This window comes from Coregonus clupeaformis, chromosome 30 (assembly GCF_020615455.1).
Source record: "Coregonus clupeaformis isolate EN_2021a chromosome 30, ASM2061545v1, whole genome shotgun sequence".
Lineage (NCBI taxonomy): Eukaryota > Metazoa > Chordata > Actinopteri > Salmoniformes > Salmonidae > Coregonus > Coregonus clupeaformis.
Window position 1 is genome coordinate 51,822,223 of NC_059221.1, and position 24,415 is coordinate 51,846,637.

Below are 24,415 nucleotides of genomic sequence, written 5' to 3' on the forward strand. Positions count from 1 at the left end.
ACACAAGGAATGCAGGCATGAGTGCACAAACATGTTGCCAACTCCTCAGTAAGGAAAGTAGCTATTGGCTGTCCTTAAAGTCGCTAGAAGTCGCTAAATGACTTCATCACATAATTTGCATAATTGGCCATGTGCATGTAATTGTGATGGAAGCTGTATGAGAGAGGAATAACGTCGTGGGAGAGACAAAAAGTGAGTAAAAAACACCCTAAATATGTTTAGAACTACAAATGAACTTTCTTCTGTCGATTCTTGTTTTTTTTTATGTTTTACATTTACATCCTGCCCCCGCCAGGGCAGGTTCAGCCAGCGGCGGCTTCCCGCATGCGCGATTCATTTGCAGTCTGGACGCGGAGGGGTGAACATCTCCTGCTCTGACTGCAGCTGGGAGGGACTGCTGCGCGAGGACTGGGCCGCCTGTGAGTGCTTTGGGACGGGGTCGGGCCCACGACAGCACCCGCTGCTCATTGAGAAGAGTAAGAACGATATGTGCTTTCACGTCAGAGTCTCCAAAAGTCTCCAATAACACCAGAAAAAGTCGCTAAATCTGTCGCTATTCGCTTTTTTGAAAATGTGTCGCTAGAGGGGTCTGAATACTCGCTAAATATAACGACAAAGTCACTAAATTGGCAACACTGCACACACCAGTGGAGGCTGCTGAGGAGAGAACGGCTCATAATAATGGCCGGAACAGCGCAGATGGAATGGCATCAAACACCTGGAAACCATGTGTTTGATTTATTTGTTACCGTTCAACTTATTACGCTCCAGTCATTACCATGAGCCTGTTCTCATTTTACATTTTAGTCATTTAGCAGACGCTCTTATCCAGAGCGACTTTATTTATTTATTTTATTTTACCTTTATTTAACTAGGCAAGTCAGTTAACAACTAATTCTTATTTACAATGACTTACAGTTAGTGAGTGCATACATTTTTTATTTTTTTCATACTCCCCTATTAAGGCGCCACCAACCTCCTGTGACACACACACACACACAAAGTCATTTCAAATAAGGAACATGTGTTTATTTAGATATTGTTATTGTTGCTCACATTGAAATGTCTACATCTTTAACAAGTACAGAAAAAAAGAATGAAAACAAAAAGTGAAATAAAGAAGAATAGTGTGGATTAGAGTTCAGTCTTTCCATGGCACTCGTCTATTGACCATGGAGGATAGAGAGACTTCGAGAAGGAGAGGATGCTCACTCCAGCCAGACAGTGAGAGAATGGAGGGAGTAGGTGCCATATGTCCCAAAACGTTAAAGGGCTGCCCAGCCCATACACCCAGGCAAGAGAAAAGAGCATACAAAAGTTCAATTGTCCAACAAAAAGAGAATCAAAACAATTACACTGTGACTATCAAAATGTATTCAGCTGACCCAAGCAATCCTGCAGTTGGAGAACAGATGTGATAGAAAAAAAGAAAGCTGTTTATTAGACTGACATTATCAATGAGTACATGATGAAAATGACATTCTGAAGGTGAATATTTAAATATTCAAATGTATTATTCCATTTCAGCAGGAAGAGAGAGAAAGAGATTCACCATGTATTTTATTGTCTGTATTGTTTTCCATGAGAATAAGAAAAACACAGTTATCCAAGCCATGACTAAAAGGTTACTAAACGTTGTGATAGTTGTTCAACAGAGAGAGACCATACACAGCTAAGTTGGTTAAAACGTCTTCACACAGGAAATTATTTAAACAAACAAACAGACAAACAAACAATAAGATTCTGATTCTGTATACAAAATGAATACATTTTGTTTCCTCACAAAAAACTACTTTTACAAAAGCATGGCATCCTCACATACACCCAGAGTACATCATTGACACAAATACCTTTGATGGGCACCAAAAATAACTTTAAATGCATCACAAATTAATGTTTAGAATACATTACAAATCTAGATCATTTCAATTATATAGATGCATATTATCTGAAGGCCTATGCAGTGCACAGTCTATTGTCTATAAATCCATATTGATAAATACTTTCTGGTTAATCTACATCCCCTATCTTGCCACAAGATGGCAGTAGCTGCTCACTTCTTCCAAGGACAAGATCTCAATATGATTATGCTGCAGAGATATTTAGTACACATAATACAGGTCTTTGTGATTTTGAAAGGAACTCATATGGGAGTCAGTCTGTATTATCATATCTGCACAGTAATGGAGAAGCTTTAGAATGTAGTCTGAACCGATAGTCAGAGACTGATGAAATCTCCTCTGTGTGTGTGTGTGTGTGCTCTATACTAAAGCTGTTCATCAGCATTTGTCCATTTACAGTTATTTTGAGTGTCATGTGTAGTTATTAAAGAGCAAAGTAAGAAAGTGAGAAGTGAATGAATGGTTCCCCTGACATGGAAGAGAAGACTAGTGTTGCAGTGAGGGACCTCAAGGTCACAGTGACCTTGTTGACCTTGCCCTGTCTAGTATACATTATATCCCCCCCTCTCTCTCTCTCTCGTTCTAGATTAATAATGTATAGATTTCTTGCTCACAGATTTGCCGACAGTACCTACCTACATTCGGTCATTCATTTAATTGTAATATTTACCATTCATACTTAGAAGCTCTCTTTCTCACTCACACGTTCACACATTAAAATCACTCATTCATTCACTCAATCATTCACACATCTGCAACCATCCATCTCTCCCTTTATTTGTTTTTGTTCAAAGTTGTCTTAAAACTTTACACTTTTGCGCACTTTCTTTGCCTTCTCCTCTGTCTTTTCTTCTGTCTTTTCCTCCTCTTTCTCCTCTTCTTTCTCTTTCTCTTCCTCCTCTTCCTCTTCATCCGGCTTCTCTGATTGGTCTATGGTGCTGGTCACTTGGGGATCTAAGGAGACAAGAGGTGATGTCAAAGAACAGCAGTACACACTGGTCTCCTTCAAATCAAACCACTAACCTTTACACAAGTAAGCTTGATGACTACTTAGATTTGTGGATTTTGATGTTGTATAAAAGACATGCAGGGAAGGTAAACCAACAACACTAGGGAAAATAGGTTCATCAATTCATGGGACATCATAATAACTCTACTCCCAAACCAGTCTATGGTAATCTGGTTCTACCTGTCATTTCCTGGTCAGGCATGTGCCTCCTGTGAGTGTGTGTGTAGAAGTGCATGTGTGTGCACATATGGTATATGGTATACAGGTCTGAATCATACCAGTGCATATGAAAGTGACTTCTGTATAAATGTGTACAGTGGGGAGAACAAGTATTTGATACATTGCCGATTTTGCAGGTTTTCCTACTTACAAAGCATGTAGAGGTCTGTAATTTTTACCATAGGTACACTTCAACTGTAAGAGACGGAATCTAAAACAAAAATCCAGAAAATCACATTGTATGATTTTTAAGTAATTAATTTGCATTTTATTGCATGACATAAGTATTTGATCACCTACCAACCAGTAAGAATTCCGTCTCTCACAGACCTGTTAGTTTTTCTTTAAGAAGTCCACCTGTTCTCCACTCATTACCTGTATTAACTGCACCTGTTTGAACTCGTTATCTGTATAAAAGACACCTGTCCACACACTCAATCAAACAGACTCCAACCTCTCCACAATGGCCAAGACCAGAGAGCTGTGTAAGGACATCAGGGATAAAATTGTAGACCTGCACAAGGCTGGGATGGGCTACAGGGCAATAGGCAAGCAGCCTGGTGAGAAGGCAACAACTGTTGCCGCAATTATTAGAAAATGGAAGAAGTTCAAGATGATGGTCAATCACCCTCAGTCTGGGGCTCCATGCAAGATCTCACCTCGTGGGGCATCAATGATCATGAGGAAGGTGAGGGATCAGCCCAGAACTACACGGCAGGACCTGGTCAATGACCTGAAGAGAGCTGGGACCACAGTCTCAAAGAAAACCATTAGTAACACACTACGCGGTCATGGATTAAAATCCTGCAGCGCACGCAAGGTCCCCCTGCTCAGCCAGCGCATGTCCAGGCCCGTCTGAAGTTTGCCAATGACCATCTGGATGATCCAGAGGAGGAATGGGAGAAGGTCATGTGGTCTGTTGAGACAAAAATAGAGCTTTTTGGTCTAAACTCCACTCGCCGTGTTTGGAGGAAGAAGAAGGATGAGTACAACTCCAAGAACACCATCCCAACCGTGAAGCATGGAGGTGGAAACATCATTCTTTGGGGATGCTTTTCTGCAAAGGGGACAGGACGACTGCACCATATTGAGGGGAGGATGGATGGGGCCATGTATCGCGAGATCTTGGCCAACAACCTCCTTCCCTCAGTAAGAGAATTGAAGATGGGTCGTGGCTGGGTCTTCCAGCATGACAACGACCCGAAACACACAGCCAGGGCAACTAAGGAGTGGCTCCGTAAGAAGCATCTCAAGGTCCTGGAGTGGCCTAGCCAGTCTCCAGACCTGAACCCAATCGAAAATCTTTGGAGGGAGCTGAAAGTCCGTATTGCCCAGCGACCGCTCCGAAACCTGAAGGATCTGGAGAAGGTCTGTATGGAGGAGTGGGCCAAAATCCCTGCTGCAGTGTGTGCAAACCTGGTCAAGACCTACAGGAAACGTATGATCTCTGTAATTGCAAACAAAGGTTTCTGTACCAAATATTAAGTTCTGCTTTTCTGATGTATCAAATACTTATGTCATGCAATAAAATGCAAATTAATTACTTAAAAATCATACAATGTGATTTTCTGGATTTTTGTTTTAGATTCCGTCTCTCGCAGTTGAAGTGTACCTATGATAAAAATTACAGACCTCTACATGCTTTGTAAGTAGGAAAACCTGCAAAATCGTCAGTGTATCAAATACTTGTTCTCCCCACTGTACGTGTATGCAGGCCTAATTAGGCAATTGCTCCAGTGATGATAATCACTGTCTACTTCAATGTATCTTTAAGAGTCCCTGTCTCTCGATGTGTGACACTACAGCTACTCTGTAGCCGTGTTGCGTTCAAACGACAGATTTATTGGAAAATTATGACAGTAATAGCCAATGAAACAGCGTTTAACGATGCTACAGGAGGGATTTCATTAGGAAGCTATGCCCTCTAGGCTGGCAGCCCAGCATCAGTACTGATGCCACAGAGAGAGCAGATAGACTGTTAGCCTGCTAGCCATGGCTAAGCATCTCTGGCCCCTGATTGGCACAGGGCAGGATTGGAGCACAGGGAGGTCTGCTTGGTGGAGTGATGCTAATATGTGCTAATATAACATCACTGCTACTTGTTTGTAGAGAAGTGATTATCTGAGGCCCTGCTGTTTTAAAACCATGAAGGTTGCATAGTGTGTTCAGCCCATTTGACTTAAAAGTGGGCACTGAATAACATCGGCTGTACACACAGCTAAACATGTAAGCAGGTTCTACCATTGGTCAAAGCATCAATGCAACTATTTATATGAGTGAGTGTATAATGTGTGTTACTGGTTGACAGTGTATGGAATCCCTATCTCACCAGCAGCTTTGGTGGGGAATCTTTCCTCCCTTTCCTCATGACAGGGGTAGTCGTTGTACTCCTCCCCCTCAAAGGGTTCTTCCAAGGGGGGGTAGACACCCAGGTTCTGCATGTGTGCCTCAGCCATCTTCTGGACGGCTGGACGCACACATACACATACACAGGATACACAGGAACACACACAGGGACAAACACAGGGACAAGGGGAGAGAGGGATAGGTTGTTTTGGGTTTACCAGGATTCAACACTGTCAACGTTACCATGCTTTATACGGGTTTTCAGATGCATGCCAGACAGACAGATAAGCAGGCAGCAAGCCAACCACCAAGCCAGACAGACAGACAGACAAATTGAGAGGCAGAATAGCTAGCACTTTCATGTTTTGTAGATTGTAATGGACTGGTATTATACATATTTGTCCTGTATATACATCCATTCTCTTTCCCGCATTTGTTTTTATCCTTTAATTTCACCTGTCTGGTCCTCTGTTCTCAAAACAATGCTGACTCACCCCGTTCTCTCTCTCAATCCCTCTCTGTCTAGGTCACCTTGGCCTCTCTCAATTTAAATTCAATTCAATTTAAGGGCTTTATTAGCATGGGAAACGTATGTTAACATTGCCAAAGCAAGTGAAGTAGGTAGTAAACAAAAGTGAAATAAACAATAAATATTAACAGTAAACATTACACTCAGAAGTTCCAAAAGAATAAAGACATTTCCAATGTCATATTATACACTGCTCAAAAAAATAAAGGGAACACTAAAATAACACATCCTAGATCTGAATGAATGAAATAATCTTATTAAATACTTTTTTCTTTACATAGTTGAATGTGCTGACAACAACATCACACAAAAATTATCAATGGAAATCAAATGTATCAACCCATGGAGGTCTGGATTTGGAGTCACCCTCAAAATTAAAGTGGAAAACCACACTACAGGCTGATCCAACTTTGATGTAATGTCCTTAAAACAAGTCAAAATGAGGCTCAGTAGTGTGTGTGGCCTCCACGTGCCTGTATGACCTCCCTACAACGCCTGGGCATGCTCCTGATGAGGTGGCGGATGGTCTCCTGAGGGATCTCCTCCCAGACCTGGACTAAAGCATCCGCCAACTCCTGGACAGTCTGTGGTGCAACGTGGCGTTGGTGAATGGAGCGAGACATTGTCCCAGATGTGCTCAATTGGATTCAGGTCTGGGGAACGGGCGGGCCAGTCCATAGCATCAATGCCTTCCTCTTGCAGGAACTGCTGACACACTCCAGCCACATGAGGTCTAGCATTGTCTTGCATTAGGAGGAACCCAGGGCCAACCGCACCAGCATATGGTCTCACAAGGGGGTCTGAGGATCTCATCTCGGTACCTAATGGCAGTCAGGCTACCTCTGGCGAGCACATGGAGGCCCCCCAAAGGCCCCCCAAAGAAATGCCACCCCACACCATGACTGACCCACCGCCAAACCGGTCATGCTGGAGAATGTTGCAGGCAGCAGAACGTTCTCCACGGCGTCTCCAGACTCTGTCACGTCTGTCACGTGCTCAGTGTGAACCTGCTTTCATCTGTGAAGAGCACAGGGCGCCAGTGGCGAATTTGCCAATCTTGGTGTTCTCTGGCAAATGCCAAACGTCCTGCATGGTGTTGGGCTGTAAGCACAACCCCCCACCTGTGGACGTCGGGCCCTCATACCACCCTCATGGAGTCTGTTTCTGACCGTTTGAGCAGACACATGCACATTTGTGGCCTGCTGGAGGTCATTTTGCAGGGCTCTGGCAGTGCTCCTCCTGCTCCTACTTGCACAAAGGCGGAGGTAGCAGTCCTGCTGCTGGGTTGTTGCCCTCCTACGGCCTCCTCCACGTCTCCTGATGTACTGGCCTGTCTCCTGGTAGCGCCTCCATGCTCTGGACACTACGCTGACAGACACAGCAAACCTTCTTGCCAAAGCTCGCATTGATGTGCCATACTGGATGACCTCCATGGGTTGATAAATTTGATTTCCATTGATAAATTTTTTTTGATTTTGTTGTCAGCATATTCAACTATGTAAAGAGAAAAGTATTTAATAAGATTATGTCATTCATTCAGATCTAGGATGTGTTATTTTAGTGTTCCCTTTATTTTTTTGAGCAGTGTATATACAGTGTTGTAACAATGTGCAAATAGTTAAAGTACAAATGGGAAAACAAAAAAAACATAAATATGGGTTGTATTTACAATGGTGTTTGTTCTTCACTGGTTGACCTTTTCTTGTGGCAACAGGTCACAAATCTTGCTGCTGTGATGGCACACTGTGGTTTTTCACCCAGTAGATAAGGGAGTTTATCAAAATTGGGTTTGTTTTCGAATTCTTTGTGGATCTCTGTAATCTGAGGGAAATATGTGTCTCTAATATGGTCATACATTTGGCAGGAGGTTGGGAAGTGCAGCTCAGTTTCCATAGCCTGTCTTCTCTTGAGAGCCAGGTCTGCCTACGGCAGACTTTCTCAATAGCAAGGCTATGCTCACTGAGTCTGTACATAGTCAAAGCTTTCCTTAAGTTTGGGTCAGTCACAGTGGTCAGGTATTCTGCCACTGTGTACTCTCTGATTAGAGCCAAATAGCATTCTAGTTTGCGCTGTTTTTTTATTAATTCTTTCCAATGTGTCAAGTAATTCTCTTTTTGTTTTCTCATAATTTGGTTGGGTCTAATTGTGTTGTTATTGTTGTCCTGGGGCTCTGTGGGGTCTGTTTGTGTTCATGAACAGAGCCCCAGGACCAGCTTACTTAGGGGACTCTTTTCCAAGCAAACAGTAGACATTTGACTTCAGATTCTAGTAGGGTGAGGCCGGGTGCTGCAGACTATTCTAGTGCCCTCGCCAATTCGTTGATATATATGTTGAAGAGGGTGGGGCTTAAACTGCAATTGATGGAAAGAAATGTGTGTGTTTTTTGCCAATTTTAACCGCACACTTGTTGTTTGTGTACATGGATTTTATAATGTCGTATGTTCTTCCCCCAACCCCACTTTCCATCAATTTGTATAGCAGACCCTCATGCCAAATTGAGTCAAAAGCTTTTTTGAAATCAACAAAGCATGAGAAGACTTTGCCTTTGTTTTGTTTTGTTTGTTTGTCAATTGGTGTGTGCAGGGTGAATACGTGGTCTGTCAAATCAAATCAAATCAAATCAAATTTTATTGGTCACATGCGCCGAATACAACAGGTGCAGACATTACAGTGAAATGCTTACTTACAGCCCTTAACCAACAGTGCATTTATTTTAAACAAAAAAAGTAAGAATAAAACAACAACAAAAAAGTGTTGAGAAAAAAAGAGCAGAAGTAAAATAAAGTGACAGTAGGGAGGCTATATATACAGTAAAATAAAGTGACAGTAGGGAGGCTATATATACAGGGGGGTACCGTTGCATATTCAATGTGCGGGGGCACCGGCTAGTTGAGGTAGTTGAGGTAATTTGGTAAAACGCCAATTTGACATTTGCTCAGTACATTGTTTTCACTGAGGAAATGAACTAGTCTGCTGTTAATGATAATGCAGAGGATTTTCCCAAGGTTGCTGTTGACGCATATCCCACGGTAGTTATTGGGGTCAAATTTGTCTCCACTTTTGTGGATTGGGGTGATGAGTCCTTGGTTCCAAATATTGGGGAAGATGCCAAAGCTAAGGATGATGTTAAAGAGTTTAAGTATAGCCAATTGGAATTTGTGTTCTGTATATTTTTCATTTCATTGAGGATACCATCAACACCACAGGCCTTTTTGGGTTGGTGGTCCTCTGTAGCTCAGCTGGTAGAGCACGTCGCTTGTAACGCCAAGGTAGTGGGTTCGATCCCCGGGACCACCCATACACCAAAAATGTATGCACGCATGACTGTAAGTCGCTTTGGATAAAAGCGTCTGCTAAATGGCATATTATATTATTATTGGAGGGTTTGTATTTTGTCCTGTAGTTCATTCAATGTAATTGGAGAATCCAGTGGGTTCTGGTAGTCTTTAATAGTTTATTCTAAGATTTGCATTTGATCATGTATATTTTTTTGCTGTTTGTTCTTTGTTATAGGGCCAAAAAGATTGGAGAAGTGGTTTACCCATACATCTCCATTTTGGATAGATAGCTCTTCGTGTTGTTGTTTGTTAAGTGTTTTCCAATTTTCCCAGAAGTGGTTAAAGTCTATGGATTCTTCAATTACATTGAGCTGATTTCTGACATGCTGTTCCTTCTTTTTCCGTAGTGTATTTCTGTATTGTTTTAGTGATTCACCATAGTGAAGGCGTAGGCTCAGGTTTTCTGGGTCTCTATGTTTTTGGTTGGATAGGTTTCTCAATTTCTTTCATAGGTTTTTGCATTCTTCATCAAACCATTTGTCACTGATGTTACTTTTCTTCGGTTTTCTGTTAGAGATTTTTAGATTTGATAGGGAAGCTGAGAGGTCAAATATACTGTTTAGGTTTTCTACTGCCAAGTTTACACCTTCACTATTACAGTGGAACGTTTTGTCCAGGAAGTTGTCTAAAGGGATTGAATTTCTTGTTGCCTAATAGTTTTCTGGTAGGTTTCGACACTACTTTCCTTCCATCTATAGCATTTCTTAATATTATTCAGTTCCTTTGGCTTTGATGCCTCATGATTGAGTATTGCTCTGTTCAAGTAGACTGTGATTTTGCTGTGGTCTGATAGGGGTGTCAGTGGCTGACTGTGAACGCTCTGAGAGACTCTGGGTTGAGGTCAGTGATAAAGTAGTCTACAGTACTACTGCCAAGAGATGAGCTATAGGTGTTCCTACCATAGGAGTCCCCTCGAAGCCTACCATTGACTATGTACATACCCAGTGTGCGACAGAGCAGCAGGAGTTGTGACCTGTTTTTGTTGGTTATGTTGTCGTAGTTGTGCCTAGGGGGGCACATGGGGGAGGGAATGCTGTCACCTCCAGGTAGGTGTTTGTCCCCCTGTGTGCTGAGGGTGTCAGGTTCTTGTCCAGTTCTGGCATTTAGGTCGCCACAGACTAGTACATGTCCCTGGTTCTGGAAATGATTGATTTCCCCCTCCAGGATGGAGAAGCTGTCTTCATTAAAGTATGGGGATTCTAGTGGGGGGATATAGGTAGCACACAGGAGGACATTTTTCTCTGTTGAGATAATTTCCTTTTGAATTTCTAGCCAAATGAAAAATGTTCCTGTTTTGATTAATTTAATAGAGTGAGTTAGGTCTGCTCTATACCAAATTAGCATACACCCTGAGTCCCTTCCCTGTTTCACACCTGGTAGTTTGGTGGATGGGACTACCAGCTCTCTGTAACCTAGAGGGCAACCAGTGGGTCCATCTCATCTATACCATGTTTCTTGTAGGATGACAATGTCTGTATTTCCGATTTCTTTGGTGAAGTCTAGGTTCCTGCTCTTTAGGCCAAAGGCAGATAACCTCAGGCCTTGGATATTCCAGGATGAAATAGTGAAGGCTTTGTGTTCCATAAAGTGTCTAATGTTGTTGGTCGTGTGGTTTGGCCTCAGGCCAGTAATTGTGAGCAGAGCCTGCTGAGCATCTGGTACGTGCCATTGGCTTGGGCTAGTGTAAGAGTGGGGGTTGGGCCTGTTTGCCTGCTCACAGCCTGGGCTTATGTGTGACTTTCATGTTGAGGCCCTCTTTGCAGGAGTGGGGGGCATGGGGTGGGTAGGAGGGGCATAGGTCTGATCTGAGGGGGCCTAAATGGGGTGTGGGCATGGTTGACTTGGGGGGTGTTAATTGGTGGGTTGGGGGGTGTAGATGTGGCTGATGGTGCTGTGGTTTGGATGTAGGTCCTCTCGGGGGGTCCCGCAGGTCTGGGAGAGTGTTTTCTCTCTCTCTCTCTCTCTCTCTCTCTCTCTCTCTCTCTCTCTCTCTGAGCCTGGCTGAGCTAATGAAGGATGGAATACTGATACAGGAACACAGACTGGGTTATTATAATAACGCTCTACACTCTACACGCACACAGTAATCCCCTCCAAATAAATTATTTCTGGTCTTACTAGCTTACTTACTCTACGTTTATGGCTCTGCATACAACAACAAGTATGAAGCAACATTTAGAACTGTGTGTGTGTTTGTGTGTTTGTGTATGTATGTGTGTGTGTGTGTGTGTGTGTGTGTGTGTGTGTGTGTGTGTGTGTGTGTGTGTTTGTCTATCTGCAGCTGTATACTCTCCTTTGGTAATCCTGGATGATCCAGAGCTGCACAGACTCACACTCAGTGTCTCACAGCTGTCACACTCTCTAATCTCTCTCTCTCTCTCTCTCTCTCTCTCTCTCTCTCTCTCTCTCTCTCTCTCTCTCTCTCGTTATGTGTATAAAAGCAAAACATTTGTATATATTTCTATAGAAGAAATCCCTCTTGCACGTATATATTATAAAGAGACAAACTGATTGACATGAGTTGCATTAATTTGTCACATGCATCTTACTCCACTTCCCCCATTTCACAAATAATGTAAGCAGGATCATTCACCATACAGAGGACAGATACACTACTCACTCACTCAGTTATACTCATACCTTTCAGGGATGGTGGCTGATACACATTTGGGTTGACTCGCTTGGGCTTCAGTACCCCATTCTCTCCTACAACCCACTGTGGAAGGAAGAAGAAGTTGAATGAAGCCTACCATTTTGAAATAACGCGACCATTCATATGACTATAGGGTGACATGCAGTTATCCTCCGAGGCACTAGGGGCGGTCTGTTACCTGATGGGTAGACTGATCATCCTCAGGAGAACCCTGGTCTGCCACTCTGAACAGTGTTGCAGGTGTAGGTCTCCGACGCCGGATCTAGACGAGAGAGAAGAAGAGAATCATCAACATCAGGTGCCCTTATTTATTTCTGTGTGAGGCTGTGCTGAAGCGTAAACAACAACAAAGTCCCAGCCAACATTGTCACCATTACCCTGAGTGACTTACTACGCTCTCGATGAAGTGTTAAAACCTCATCAATTAAGTCTCGGTGTAGAACGTTTCTAACATGCAAATAGCAATTTGCCAGCCATCTCATCAGGGCTTGTAATGTGTCTTGTTCTCCTAATTTGACTCCAGGCAAGGAGCTTTAAAGCTGCAACAGCTAAAAAAGATCTCTGTCCCATGACAAAATGTGTAGAATTACAGGAAATTAGATTGAAAACTGCTAAATGTTCTCTCTGATGCCAAGAGGCAGGCCTTTTAAATGTTCTTTCCCTGGGCCCGAGACTTGGTTCATCCAGCCATGTACTGCAGACGTCATAGTAAAACTCCTTGTAGGCTATTGTTATTGAACACCAATTGTGTTCTGATTATGAAGGGGTCTTTGATGAATTTACTAACACAAAAGGGGCCCCTGGCCCCAAAAGGGTTGAGAACCCCTGATCTAAAATCACAACCAAATTCCAATAAAAATATCAATGTCTGATATTTGGTTTAGTTGTCACTTAAATGTGTTATCACTGCGCTTTCAACCATTTAAAAGTACACTCAAGTTCAAATGGGAATACAATGTCAGATGTTTTGTTTACTTATACAACAACTTCATGTGTGATCACTGTGTTTGATCTAACAGCACGACCAAATGACCTGGATTGCAGTTAGTTGAGATTACATTAAAGTACATGGTGCAAGGGATCAATGCTGTTTTAGATTCGATGCAGATTATTATAGCAATTGTGAAGATTTCCACAGACCTGCAAACCTGAACATGCACGCTTTCTATGATTACATAAGAAAACATTTATTGTTACATTAACCTCAAAATGTGGCCATGGATGTGTTACTCATTTTAAGGTTGAATAAATATTGTTACATTCGCTTGTAAGATAGTCTTCACATTAGGCTATTTGCTGTCTTACAAAATTGATATTGAATTGTGTTTGGTGGACAACGCAACCAAATATCAACTTTTGAAGGAGATGTATCTTCTACTTGGATTGCCCCATCTGAGCCCCTGAGCCTGGCTTTAGTTCCAGTTTGTCTACAAATTAATTAACAATTGATTAAATATGTTGGATTCCCCTCTTCATTTCAACCAAAAATCTAAATACAGTTTGATTAGATTTAATCTCTATTCTTTAACTTTTATTTTTGGTTGTAGATTCCATTTGAAATCAACCAAAGCTTGAAACCCTAGGCCTATATGTATTGTCTATTTTTAGTTTCATCCTGGGCTGAATTGAAACTGTAGCTGTTAATGACTTCCCAAATGCTATACAGGCCTAAATAGCATCATTGATGATATATGATTGATATTGCTCTGTTGAACCTACCCTTAGAATAACTTCGATAGCAACATTGAATCTATATGGAGATTTCTCAAAAATGGTTCTCATCATAGCACATTGGTAATAGTCAGTAATAAATATTAAAGCTAAGCAGTGTTGGGTTTGGTTAAAACAGTGGATGGGAGACCAAAGGGTAGCTGTAGATCAACTCTACAGTAGGAGGTACTGCCCAGCCTATAGTTTCTTTTCTTATAGTGGATATTGCGTCGAAGATGACGTTTTTTCAAAGGTGAAAATTCAACATATTTTATACAAGGTTTGTCTATGTTGAACATTGGTTACCATGATCACATAATCCTGTGGTTGAAATTTTACCTTCAAAACAACAGTTTACGCTGATGATTTTTTTTTCAAATCCAATGTATTTTCCACGTAGACAATACATCACAATATGTTGACAAATTAAGTTGAAGCAATGTTGATTTAACCTGTTTGTAACCAGTGGGTCCTCTCTAGATCTAGATCAGCCAACACTGGCCATAACCTGAACCTTTGCTCCTCTCTGTTTATGGTGTCACACAACATTAGTAGCACTTCTCTATTTTCCGTGAAGTTGCTCTCTGGATGTGTTTGTGTTTTACACTGTGGATCTCATTCCTCTAGTTAACCAGGGAAGACAGGGTCTGCGTCCCAATTGCCACCCTATTCCCTACATACAGTAGAGCAGTACTTTTGACCAGAGACCCATGTGCCCTGGTCAAAACTCTGGTCCAAAGTAGTACACTATAGAGGGAATAGGGTGCCATTTGGGAAATATCCTGGGTCTGGCAGCTGTGCATCAGAGCAGGCAGGTCACTGTTGCCAAAGCAGAGGCTTGGTGGGCCACACAACACATCATAATCTCATCATGAAGGTTCTGTATATCTCTCCTCACTTCGCCTCTATCCCTCACTCTCACTCTCTCTCATCCCCCACTTCCAATTCCACTTCATCCTCTCCTCCCTTTATCCTGTTCACTCCACATATCATTCTTCATTCCTTGACAGTGACATGACATTATCCTCAATCCCCCTCCTCTATTTCTTTACAACCTTCTCTCTCAACCTCCCTCTCTCTCTTATCGCTTTCCTCTTTTTCTCTCTCCTCTCTCTCTCCCATTTCCCCACATCACCGGGCTGTGCTCACCGGGTTTTGTAATCTTATTATGGTGCTCAGCCTGAATGACGTCTCTCCACTCCCTCAGTGGAAGACATCCTAACAGGGCTCCCTCACTGTGTGACCCCCTACGTCTCAATCTCTCTCCCCTGACATGGTGAGGGGCCCTGGGGGCTGCTGTGGCTGCTGCTGCTGGTTAGCCTGGCTGACACCTGATACCTCTGCTTGGTAAAACCAACCCCCTTGCCGGCCCGCCTGCCTGAGGTGGTGGTGGAAGAGTGGGTAAGACAGAGCACAGCAGACAAGATGTTAACCAGGCCCATGTCCCAGCTACTATACCGGGATGTTTATTGCTCTTATACGTAGTACCAATCTAGGTATGTAGAGGACTGGCCTTCCTAGGGCTCTGGTGTGAGCTCTGAGATGACGTTGTTCTTTAGAGGAAGAGAGAGGAGAGAGAAAAGAACAGAGAGGTAGACAGAGTAAGATCAATTAAAATAACAAATGTCAAGGGAGCTCAAAAAGGTAGAGAAAGCAAATGGCATACACACATCGAGAGAGAGAGAGAGAGAGAGAGAGAGAGAATATGAGAGAATTTGAGAGAGAGAGAGAGAGAGAGAGAGTGAGAGAATGTGAGAGACAGGGGGCTAGAGCAAGCGTATGTGTTTTTGCCCTAGAGCTGATTGTAGGGTGTTGCTCGATAATTTAGGTCATTGTGGTGTAATAAAATGATTTATCTGATACGCGTTCACCTACAGTACAAAACAAACCGGTGGTGTGTAAGTGTGTGTGTGTGTGTGTGGACCCTCAGAGTGTGTGTGTGAATGACTCAGCTCGTACTAATATCACAACTGGCCTCATCATGTTAATGAAGAGACGATGACCTTTAACCCTAAACCTCTTTACTGCCACTACTACCTGTAGAGTACTAGGATGAATGACTTCCTGTAATGGACCAATGAATGGCGTCAAGCTGCTTCCAGGAAAAGGTCGCCATGTATTATAGAGAAGGTGAATATATACAGTTATAAACGCATAGAGGGGTCAGACATCAATGCACAGTGATTATGCACACATGCAATTACCAAGAATAATATGCACCGTAAACACAAAGACACACACCTGGCATTTCTCATACACACACACATCCAGCTGGGTGACGGTGGCAGCAGGGTGGATGACGGTGGGAAAGGCCAGATGACATAACATACAGCGACTTGTAATTTTCCAGTCTTTCAATTGCCCCACTTCAGTAGTTATATAAGATAATCTGTGACTTTCACATTTACGCTTTTATACTGGGGCACATGTATGTGAGATTACTTCTGTTATACTTTAAACCCCCCCCCCCCTTCCTCAGTGGCAGCCATTGTTCAGTATCATTAAGTATCAGTCCCACTGTTTCTGGCCTCTCAGCAGCTCTGTAGAGCAGGAATGCATCCAAAATGGCACCCTATTTTTTATAGTGCACTTCCTTTGAACAGGGTGGGCCCTGGTCAAAGGTAGTCCACTATATATTGGAAATATGGTGCCATTTGGGACACATACCAGGGCTGTTGATGAGCTGTCACAGGGCCACTCATGGGCTCCACAGGTGGGGCTGCAGCCGGTATGTGTCCCCACGGGACTCCCTGTCTCCCACTGAGCCTACACGCACAGGAGAAATATCACAGCTCTTAAGCTTCAAGAGAGCCAGGCTGTCATTGTCAATAAGAGGGTGCTTGACTGACTCACCTGGTTAAACTAAGGTTAAATCAAAATGATACCTTATTTAAACTGATGGTGGGTTAGATGCATGCTGATGTAGGGTAAGTATGTGAGTGTGCATCAGTGGAGGCTGGAATGGAGTCAATGGAACGGTATCAAACATATGGTTACCATGTGGTTGATACCACTCCATTGACTCCACTCCAGCCATTATTATAAGCCATCCTCCCCTCAGCAGCCTCCATTGGTGTGCATGTGTGTGTATTTGTGCATGTGTGTGTGTACGCGTGTGTGTGTAGAACTGTAGTGACGGTGTGCGGAAAAGAGAACGCTTTGAACCTACTTTGATTTATGACACTTTCACTCCTCCCCCTCAGATGTTTCAATATTTCCTGCTTTTGTTCTGCTATAATATTGTTGACACTAATGGACTGTGAGTCCACTCAGTGATGGTATTTTAATCAGTAGCATAGGGGGTATGGAAGACTAAACTGAGCTGGTAGGACCAAGTCAAACCTGCACTGGGCACAACAACCCTTCTCTCCTCTTCACTCCTGCGTTCAATAATGTGTGACGATGACTCAGGTGGGATTCATATGCCGTAGTTCAACGGTTGACATTGCACAACGGGGTGTGTGTGTTTCTGTGTGTGTGCGTGCATGATTGTGTGCTCATGCATGTGTGCATGTGTGCATGTCCATGTGTGGATGTGTATGTGTGTGTGCGTATGTGTTTGTGCGTGCATGCATGTGTGTGTATAGAAAAAGAGAGAGTGTGAGGGTTAGCACCCTTGCGTTGCTGAGTGGGGTGCAGGTCTGGCTGATGTGGGTCTGCTCCCAAGAGGCGGTCCTCATAGATAGGGCAGCTAACGGGCCAGCCTATTAAAAGACAGCAGTAGAACAGCGTAAACTAGATCTGAGGACCCCCAGGGGACCCTGCGTAGCCAAGAGAGAGGCTCTCTCTAGCTAGTACTGCTAAAACTAAGCAGAGCTCTACTACGTCATACCAGCCTACCATCTCTATAGGGAGACACTATATCCACCTGGCACCTGCAATGCCAACACAACACAATTAGAGACACATCCCCATGTTATACTCCCCTGTCAGCCCTAGGGGGCGTCCTGTCCTGTCCCCCAGGAATAGGGTAGGTACTACTTCATTTCATTAGCCCATCTCATTAGCCCAGTGTGTAGCAGATCCCAGAGATAGAGGTGGATGCAGCACTTAGGTCCCATAAAGGGGCGTTCCATCCTTGTCTCTCGCACTGTAATGATTGGGCCATAATTCAACTCAGACACATATAGATTTCCAAGTGATTGATATACAGTACAATTAGGAAGCCCGGCCTCACACAGACACTCATGGAATACACTAACCGGGAATAGTGTTTGTGTATGTGCATGGCAACTTTTATGCAATTAAAAGTACACTTACGTGTGCAACCAGACACGCACTCACGAGTGAGGAGTGACTAACCACTCATCCAACCGAACACTGTCACACACAACTCATTAAAATCATTCTCTCTCTCTCTCTCTCTCTCTCTCTCTCTCTCTCTCTCTCTCTCTCTCACAAGCAGGTCAATGCTCTGTGCAATATTCCATGCTCCCATCTGCTACTATTCTCTCCCTCTCCCTCTCCCTCTCCCTGCCTCTCTCTCTCTCTCTCTCTCTCTCTCTCTCCATCCATCTCCCTCTCCCCCTCCCTCTCTCTCTCTGTCACAAGCAGGTCAATGCTCTGTGCAATATCCCCTCCTCTCATCTGCTCCTAGTCTCTCTCTCTCTCTCTCTCTCTCTCTCTCTCTCTCTCTCTCTCTCTCTCTCTCTCTCTCTCTCTCTCTCTCTCTCTCTCTCTCTCTCTCTCTCTCCCTCTCACACACACACACACACACTAATCCACACTTCTATCTCTGCCCCCCCCTCTCTTTAACCCCTTCATCTGTGCTCCGTCCATCTCTGATTAAGAGCACATAGCTGCAAAGCCTCATTCACCCTCTGCTATCACAGCTCTGTGTTTGCCTGATATCTAAGGCAGCAGGACTCACTCTATTCAATTCTCCAGTGGTATCACCCTTCCTCTCCGTGTCAGGCCTTGGGAGAGCCCATACAAATTAAATGGTTGGACCTTTAGGTCGCGCTAAGTGCTAGCTCGCGGTAAAGGGCCAAGGCAATGACACAATAAAGTGAAAAGTAATCCTTCCCTTTGTGCACTGAGATTATTTTTCTATTAAGAGGCATTAGCAACACGGCAACACAAAAAACCAGCAAAGGTTTAAATCAAAAGCCGGTGGTGCTGACGTGGTTTGGGAACTCAGCACAGACCGAAAAGTAATTAACTTCTTCTGGTGACAGATAATTTCCCAGATAGTAGGGAAATAATGAACATCTCTCTCTCTACTTTAACAGAGTGCTGCTGGTATTATGCGCTTATGAACTAAAAAGAACTGAAACACAAGAGACATTGATGATCATCGTGTTTGAAGGAAGAGATGTACAGTTCATGCGGGCTCCATGTGGATAGAAGATAGCAGGTTGGAACTTTATGTAAACAAACTGAAATTGGGAGGTCAGAGCATCCCTATAGCCAGAGCGGCATGTCTTACCCTTCATTGTAGTCAGAGGGCTAATTTTAATACCATGCATGCCAGTCTCTCTTGGCTAAGAGTTTAGGAAAGACTGACTGCGTCACTTCTTGTTTTTATAACAAACATTCATGTGTTGGACATTCCAAATTGTTTGCATAGTCAACTTACACACAGCACTGACACACACACTTACCCCACCAGACATGCCACCAGGGGTCTTTTCACAGTCCACAGATCCAAAACAAATTCAAGGAAATGTACAGTATTATACAGAGCCATGAGTGCATGGAACTCCCTTCCATCTTATATAGCGCAAGTGAACAGCAAACCTGATTTCAAAAAACAAATAAAGCAACACCTCACGGCACAATGCCTCTCCCCCATGTGACCTACTTGTTGTGTGTATGTACTGACATGTATGTCACTGGAGGCTGCTGAGAGGAGGACGGCTAATAATAATGGCTGGAATGGAGTCAATGGAATTGTATCAACAACATGAAAACCACATCTTTGATGTGTTTGATGCCATTCCATTGACTCCATTCCAGCCATTATTATTAGCCGTCCTCCCCTCAGCAGTCTCCACTGATGTATGTGTAACTGATACATGCACACACACACACTACATGTTAATGTTTTTAAATGTATATCAGTTGTAAAGTATTTTGTCTGTAATGTATTTTTCGTTATGAGTCGGACCCCAGTAAGACTAGCTGTCGCCATTGGCATTGGCTAATGGGGATCCTAATAAATCAAATTAAATAAAACACCAGCATCCCCATAGCATGCCCATACTGTCTCCATGTACCTCTTCTTACATCCTAATACACCCACTTATAGGAACCGCAGCCCCTTTCTCTCTAATCTAACATCTGAGAGAGTCACACACAGTACAATAGCTACACAGCTCTATCATGTCACACCTTCGTCAGATCCACTCACACTCATCACAGTGTCACAGTAGAAGAGATGATGATATCAGACACCATTCACTGGGATTCGATGAGTAACCAGAATAGACTTTTGACCCCACCAATGGCTAACTGAGCCAACAGATGGGTAATATGAGGAAGCAGCTGGAGGGGTTCTCCACTGACCACACATACAGGAAGTAATTATAGCTACTGGCAGTATGATGTCACACCTACCCCAGTATTCATCATCACCCAACTGCCGACCCCACTACCCATCCTCATCCACCTGCCCACTGCACTACCCCTCTGCCACACACCCCACCGCTCAGTTAATTAGCCATCGGTCAAGAGTCAGTTGAGTACAACCACGGACTGTTCCACTGTTGCACATAAATCCTTTCTTATACAAACACTAAGGGGTCGATTCAATCCATATTGCGGAAGAGCCGCAGTATAGTGCGATTGAAATGTAAGGGTAATTTCCGATTGAGCCGACATGTGCAGCAGGAACATTGTCTTTAAATTCCAATCGCGCTATACCACGGATCTTCCACGATACGGATTGAATCGAGCCCTAAACCCTCAAATAATAAAGCATGATGAAAACAGCCAAATGCAAATTCATTCATGTTCATTCAAGTTCATCTCTCATTCTGCCAAACCCGTGAAAACACATTTGCTCAATGCTAAAAGCCTGACATTACAGAAGGAATCGGAACAAAAACATAATGCTACATCTCCTGTGTGTTGATGAAACAGAGATCCAGATGAATTTCTGTTTTTCATTTGTTTTGAGTCATACTGCACTCTTTATCCTACATCCAGACCTAAACCTAGACCCATGTAGGCAGTTATTGGTCCTGGTACTGATCCAACCCTCTGATCCACTCCTGGTAGGATCAGCTAGCATGACAGATACAGCCTACACCTCCACACACCCACCACTGTTGTTTGTAACAGAGCTTTAAGATCATAATCCTTCCTCTCTCTCCCCTCATCGGAAATAGTACTGCTGTTATTGTCACAGCAGCAGGGTGCACTGCTGAGAGCCTGTAGCTCGAAGGCTGACTGGCTGACTGGCTGACTGGCTGACTGGCTGACTGGCTGACTGGCTGACTGGCTGACTGGCTGACTGGCTGGAGTGGATGGGTAGTGCAAGAGTGCACATGTGCAAGACTACCTACTATGTGGATGTGCATGTTTAGAAAAGGGTCTGAGATTATGTAAATGAATGCATTCTACTGAAATTATATTCAAACCAAGGGATGATAATTTCACAAAATATAATGTTAAAGACATTTAAGTAGGCAGTGCTGGGTGTGATTTATGGAGAGCGCTGTTGCAGTGCTGTATATGTGTATACCCAAAGCCAACAGGCAACAGGGAACTTGTTTATCATAACACCGGATTGGGTGGAAGCATTTTAGCAGCACACTCACACACACAGACACAGACTCAGACACACACACACGTGTTACATCATAATAAGCCCCCATGCTCTTGAAGTGCTCTCTGGTTGATCTTATGATGACTGCGTACAGTGTCATCACACCACAAAACACTCTGCCTAATTTCAATATTTGTGCTTTACCTGTTTATACAACACATGCAGACTCACAGAGGACAGGCACACACAAGTCTGAGCACATACAGTCACACAAAAGGAATAGGTCTTCTACACTACACAAGCGAGAAACATTCATATTGACTACAGTTAAATAGTGAGAGAGAGAAGCCACATGGAAAACATTGATCATAGGAAGCATGTAAAGGACAACAGAATGTCAATCAGCCTGAGTTCATTAATAGTCTATCAATATGATTCAATTAAAAAGAGGAGCAGTATTAGTATGGTATTCACTTTCCTAATAGAATAAGATCTAGATATGCAAATGTTAACCCTCACCCTCACAGCCAGGGTTGGGGAGGAACTGATAGCATGCAGTCAGTTACATGTAATCGGATTACAAAAAATGAACTGTAATCTGTTATGTTACCAGCAAAACATATTGTAATCGGATTACAGATACGTTTGAAAAAATAGATGATTACTTTTTGGATTACTTTTAAATTCTGACAGGATGTTGGCGGGAAAAAAATACATTATGACACCTTTCTGTTTTCTCAGTGTCATTCGTTTCAGCATTGGAAAAAGGCACAAGTTTAAGTTTGTTCCACCTGAGCGAGTCTGACCACAAGTCAGAGACCACTATGATGACACCAAATGCATTTGAATGATACTTTTTGTCTTCTTCTAAAGCCTCTTAAAGGGAAAGTAATCTAAAAGTAATCAGATTACGTTACTGAGTCTGGTTAATCCAAAAGTTATGTTACTGATTACAATTTTGGACAGGTAATTAGTAATTGTAATGGATTACATTTTAAAAGTAACCTACCCAGCCCTGCTCACAGCAGTGTGCACGCAACACCCCATACACGCTTGCACAAAAACCTGCACACAATTGCTGGACAGTAAACACACACATGCTGAGGAACACTTGACAGTTGTAACAACAGACACACAACCACAATACAACCAAATGACGTGGTCACTGTGGAGGAGAGTGTCACGGCTTCCTCCGAAGCTGCCTTCTCTCCTTGTTCGGGCAGGCTTCGGCATTCGTCGTCACCGGCCTTCTAGCCACTGCCGCTCCTCATCTCATCATTCCATTTGTTTTGTCTAGTTTATTACACACACCTGGTTTCAATTCCCCTCATCAGTACCTGTATACAGTGGGGGAAAAAAGTATTTAGTCAGCCACCAATTGTGCAAGTTCTCCCACTTAAAAAGATGAGAGAGGCCTGTAATTTTCATCATAGGTACACGTCAACTATGACAGACAAATTGAGAAGAAAAAAATCTTTTTTAATGAATTTATTTGCAAATTATGGTGGAAAATAAGTATTTGGTCACCTACAAACAAGCAAGATTTCTGGCTCTCACAGACCTGTAACTTCTTCTTTAAGAGGCTCCTCTGTCCTCCACTCGTTACCTGTATTAATGGCACCTGTTTGAACTTGTTATCAGTATAAAAGACACCTGTCCACAACCTCAAACAGTCACACTCCAAACTCCACTATGGCCAAGACCAAAGAGCTGTCAAAGGACACCAGAAACAAAATTGTAGACCTGCACCAGGCTGGGAAGACTGAATCTGCAATAGGTAAGCAGCTTGGTTTGAAGAAATCAACTGTGGGAGCAATTTTTAGGAAATGGAAGACATACAAGACCACTGATAATCTCCCTCGATCTGGGGCTCCACGCAAGATCTCACCCCGTGGGGTCAAAATGATCACAAGAACGCTGAGCAAAAATCCCAGAACCACACAGGGGGACCTAGTGAATGACCTGCAGAGAGCTGGGACCAAAGTAACAAAGCCTACCATCAGTAACACACTACGCCGCCAGGGACTCAAATCCTGCAGTGCCAGACGTGTCCCCCTGCTTAAGCCAGTACATGTCCAGGCCCGTCTGAAGTTTGCTAGAGTGCATTTGGATGATCCAGAAGAGGATTGGGAGAATGTCATATGGTCAGATGAAACCAAAATATAACTTTTTGGTAAAAACTCAACTCGTCGTGTTTGGAGGACAAAGAACGCTGAGTTGCATCCAAAGAACACCATACCTACTGTGAAGCATGGGGGTGGAAACATCATGCTTTGGGGCTGTTTTTCTGCAAAGGGACCAGGACGACTGATCCGTGTAAAGGAAAGAATGAATGGGGCCATGTATCGTGAGATTTTTAGTGAAAACCTCCTTCCATCAGCAAGGGCATTGAAGATGAAACGTGGCTGGGTCTTTCAGCATGACAATGATCCCAAACACACCGCCCGGGCAACGAAGGAGTGGCTTCGTAAGAAGCATTTCAAGGTCCTGGAGTGGCCTAGCCAGTCTCCAGATCTCAACCCCATAGAAAATCTTTGGAGGGAGTTGAAAGTCCATGTTGCCCAGCGACAGCCCCAAAACATCACTGCTCTAGAGGAGATCTGCATGGAGGAATGGGCCCAAATACCAGCAACAGTGTGTGAAAATCTTGTGAAGACTTACAGAAAACGTTTGGCCTGTGTCATTGCCAACAAAGGGTATATAACAAAGTATTGAGAAACTTTTGTTATTGACCAAATACTTATTTTCCACCATAATTTGCAAATAAATTCATTAAAAATCCTACAATGTGATTTTCTGGATTTTCTTTTCTCATTTTGTCTGTCATAGTTGACGTGTACCTATGATGAAAATTACAGGCCTCTCTCATCTTTTTAAGTGGGAGAGCTTGCACAATTGGTGGCTGACTAAATACTTTTTTTCCCCACTGTAAGTGTTTCCTCTGCCCCCTTGTCTTTGTGTGTGATTGTTTATTGTGGAGGTTATATGAGCTCGGTGGA

The 24,415-nt window shown here is 43.3% G+C and overlaps 1 protein-coding gene across 1 annotated transcript in view; it reads right to left on the reverse strand.

Moving 5' to 3' along the window:
* Positions 1-1,004: 1,004 nt before the first annotated feature.
* Positions 1,005-24,415, reverse strand: part of LOC123482320 (protein phosphatase 1 regulatory subunit 1B-like) — a 29,802-nt gene continuing 6,391 nt past the window's right edge. Inside the window, exons 2-5 of the mRNA XM_045209659.1 lie at positions 12,174-12,257; positions 11,983-12,058; positions 5,459-5,596; positions 1,005-2,855 (exon numbers count right to left, since the gene is read on the reverse strand). Of these exons, the coding sequence (XP_045065594.1) occupies positions 2,701-2,855; positions 5,459-5,596; positions 11,983-12,058; positions 12,174-12,257 (453 nt within the window). The 3' untranslated portion in view covers positions 1,005-2,700. The remainder of the gene's footprint in view (positions 2,856-5,458; positions 5,597-11,982; positions 12,059-12,173; positions 12,258-24,415) is intronic.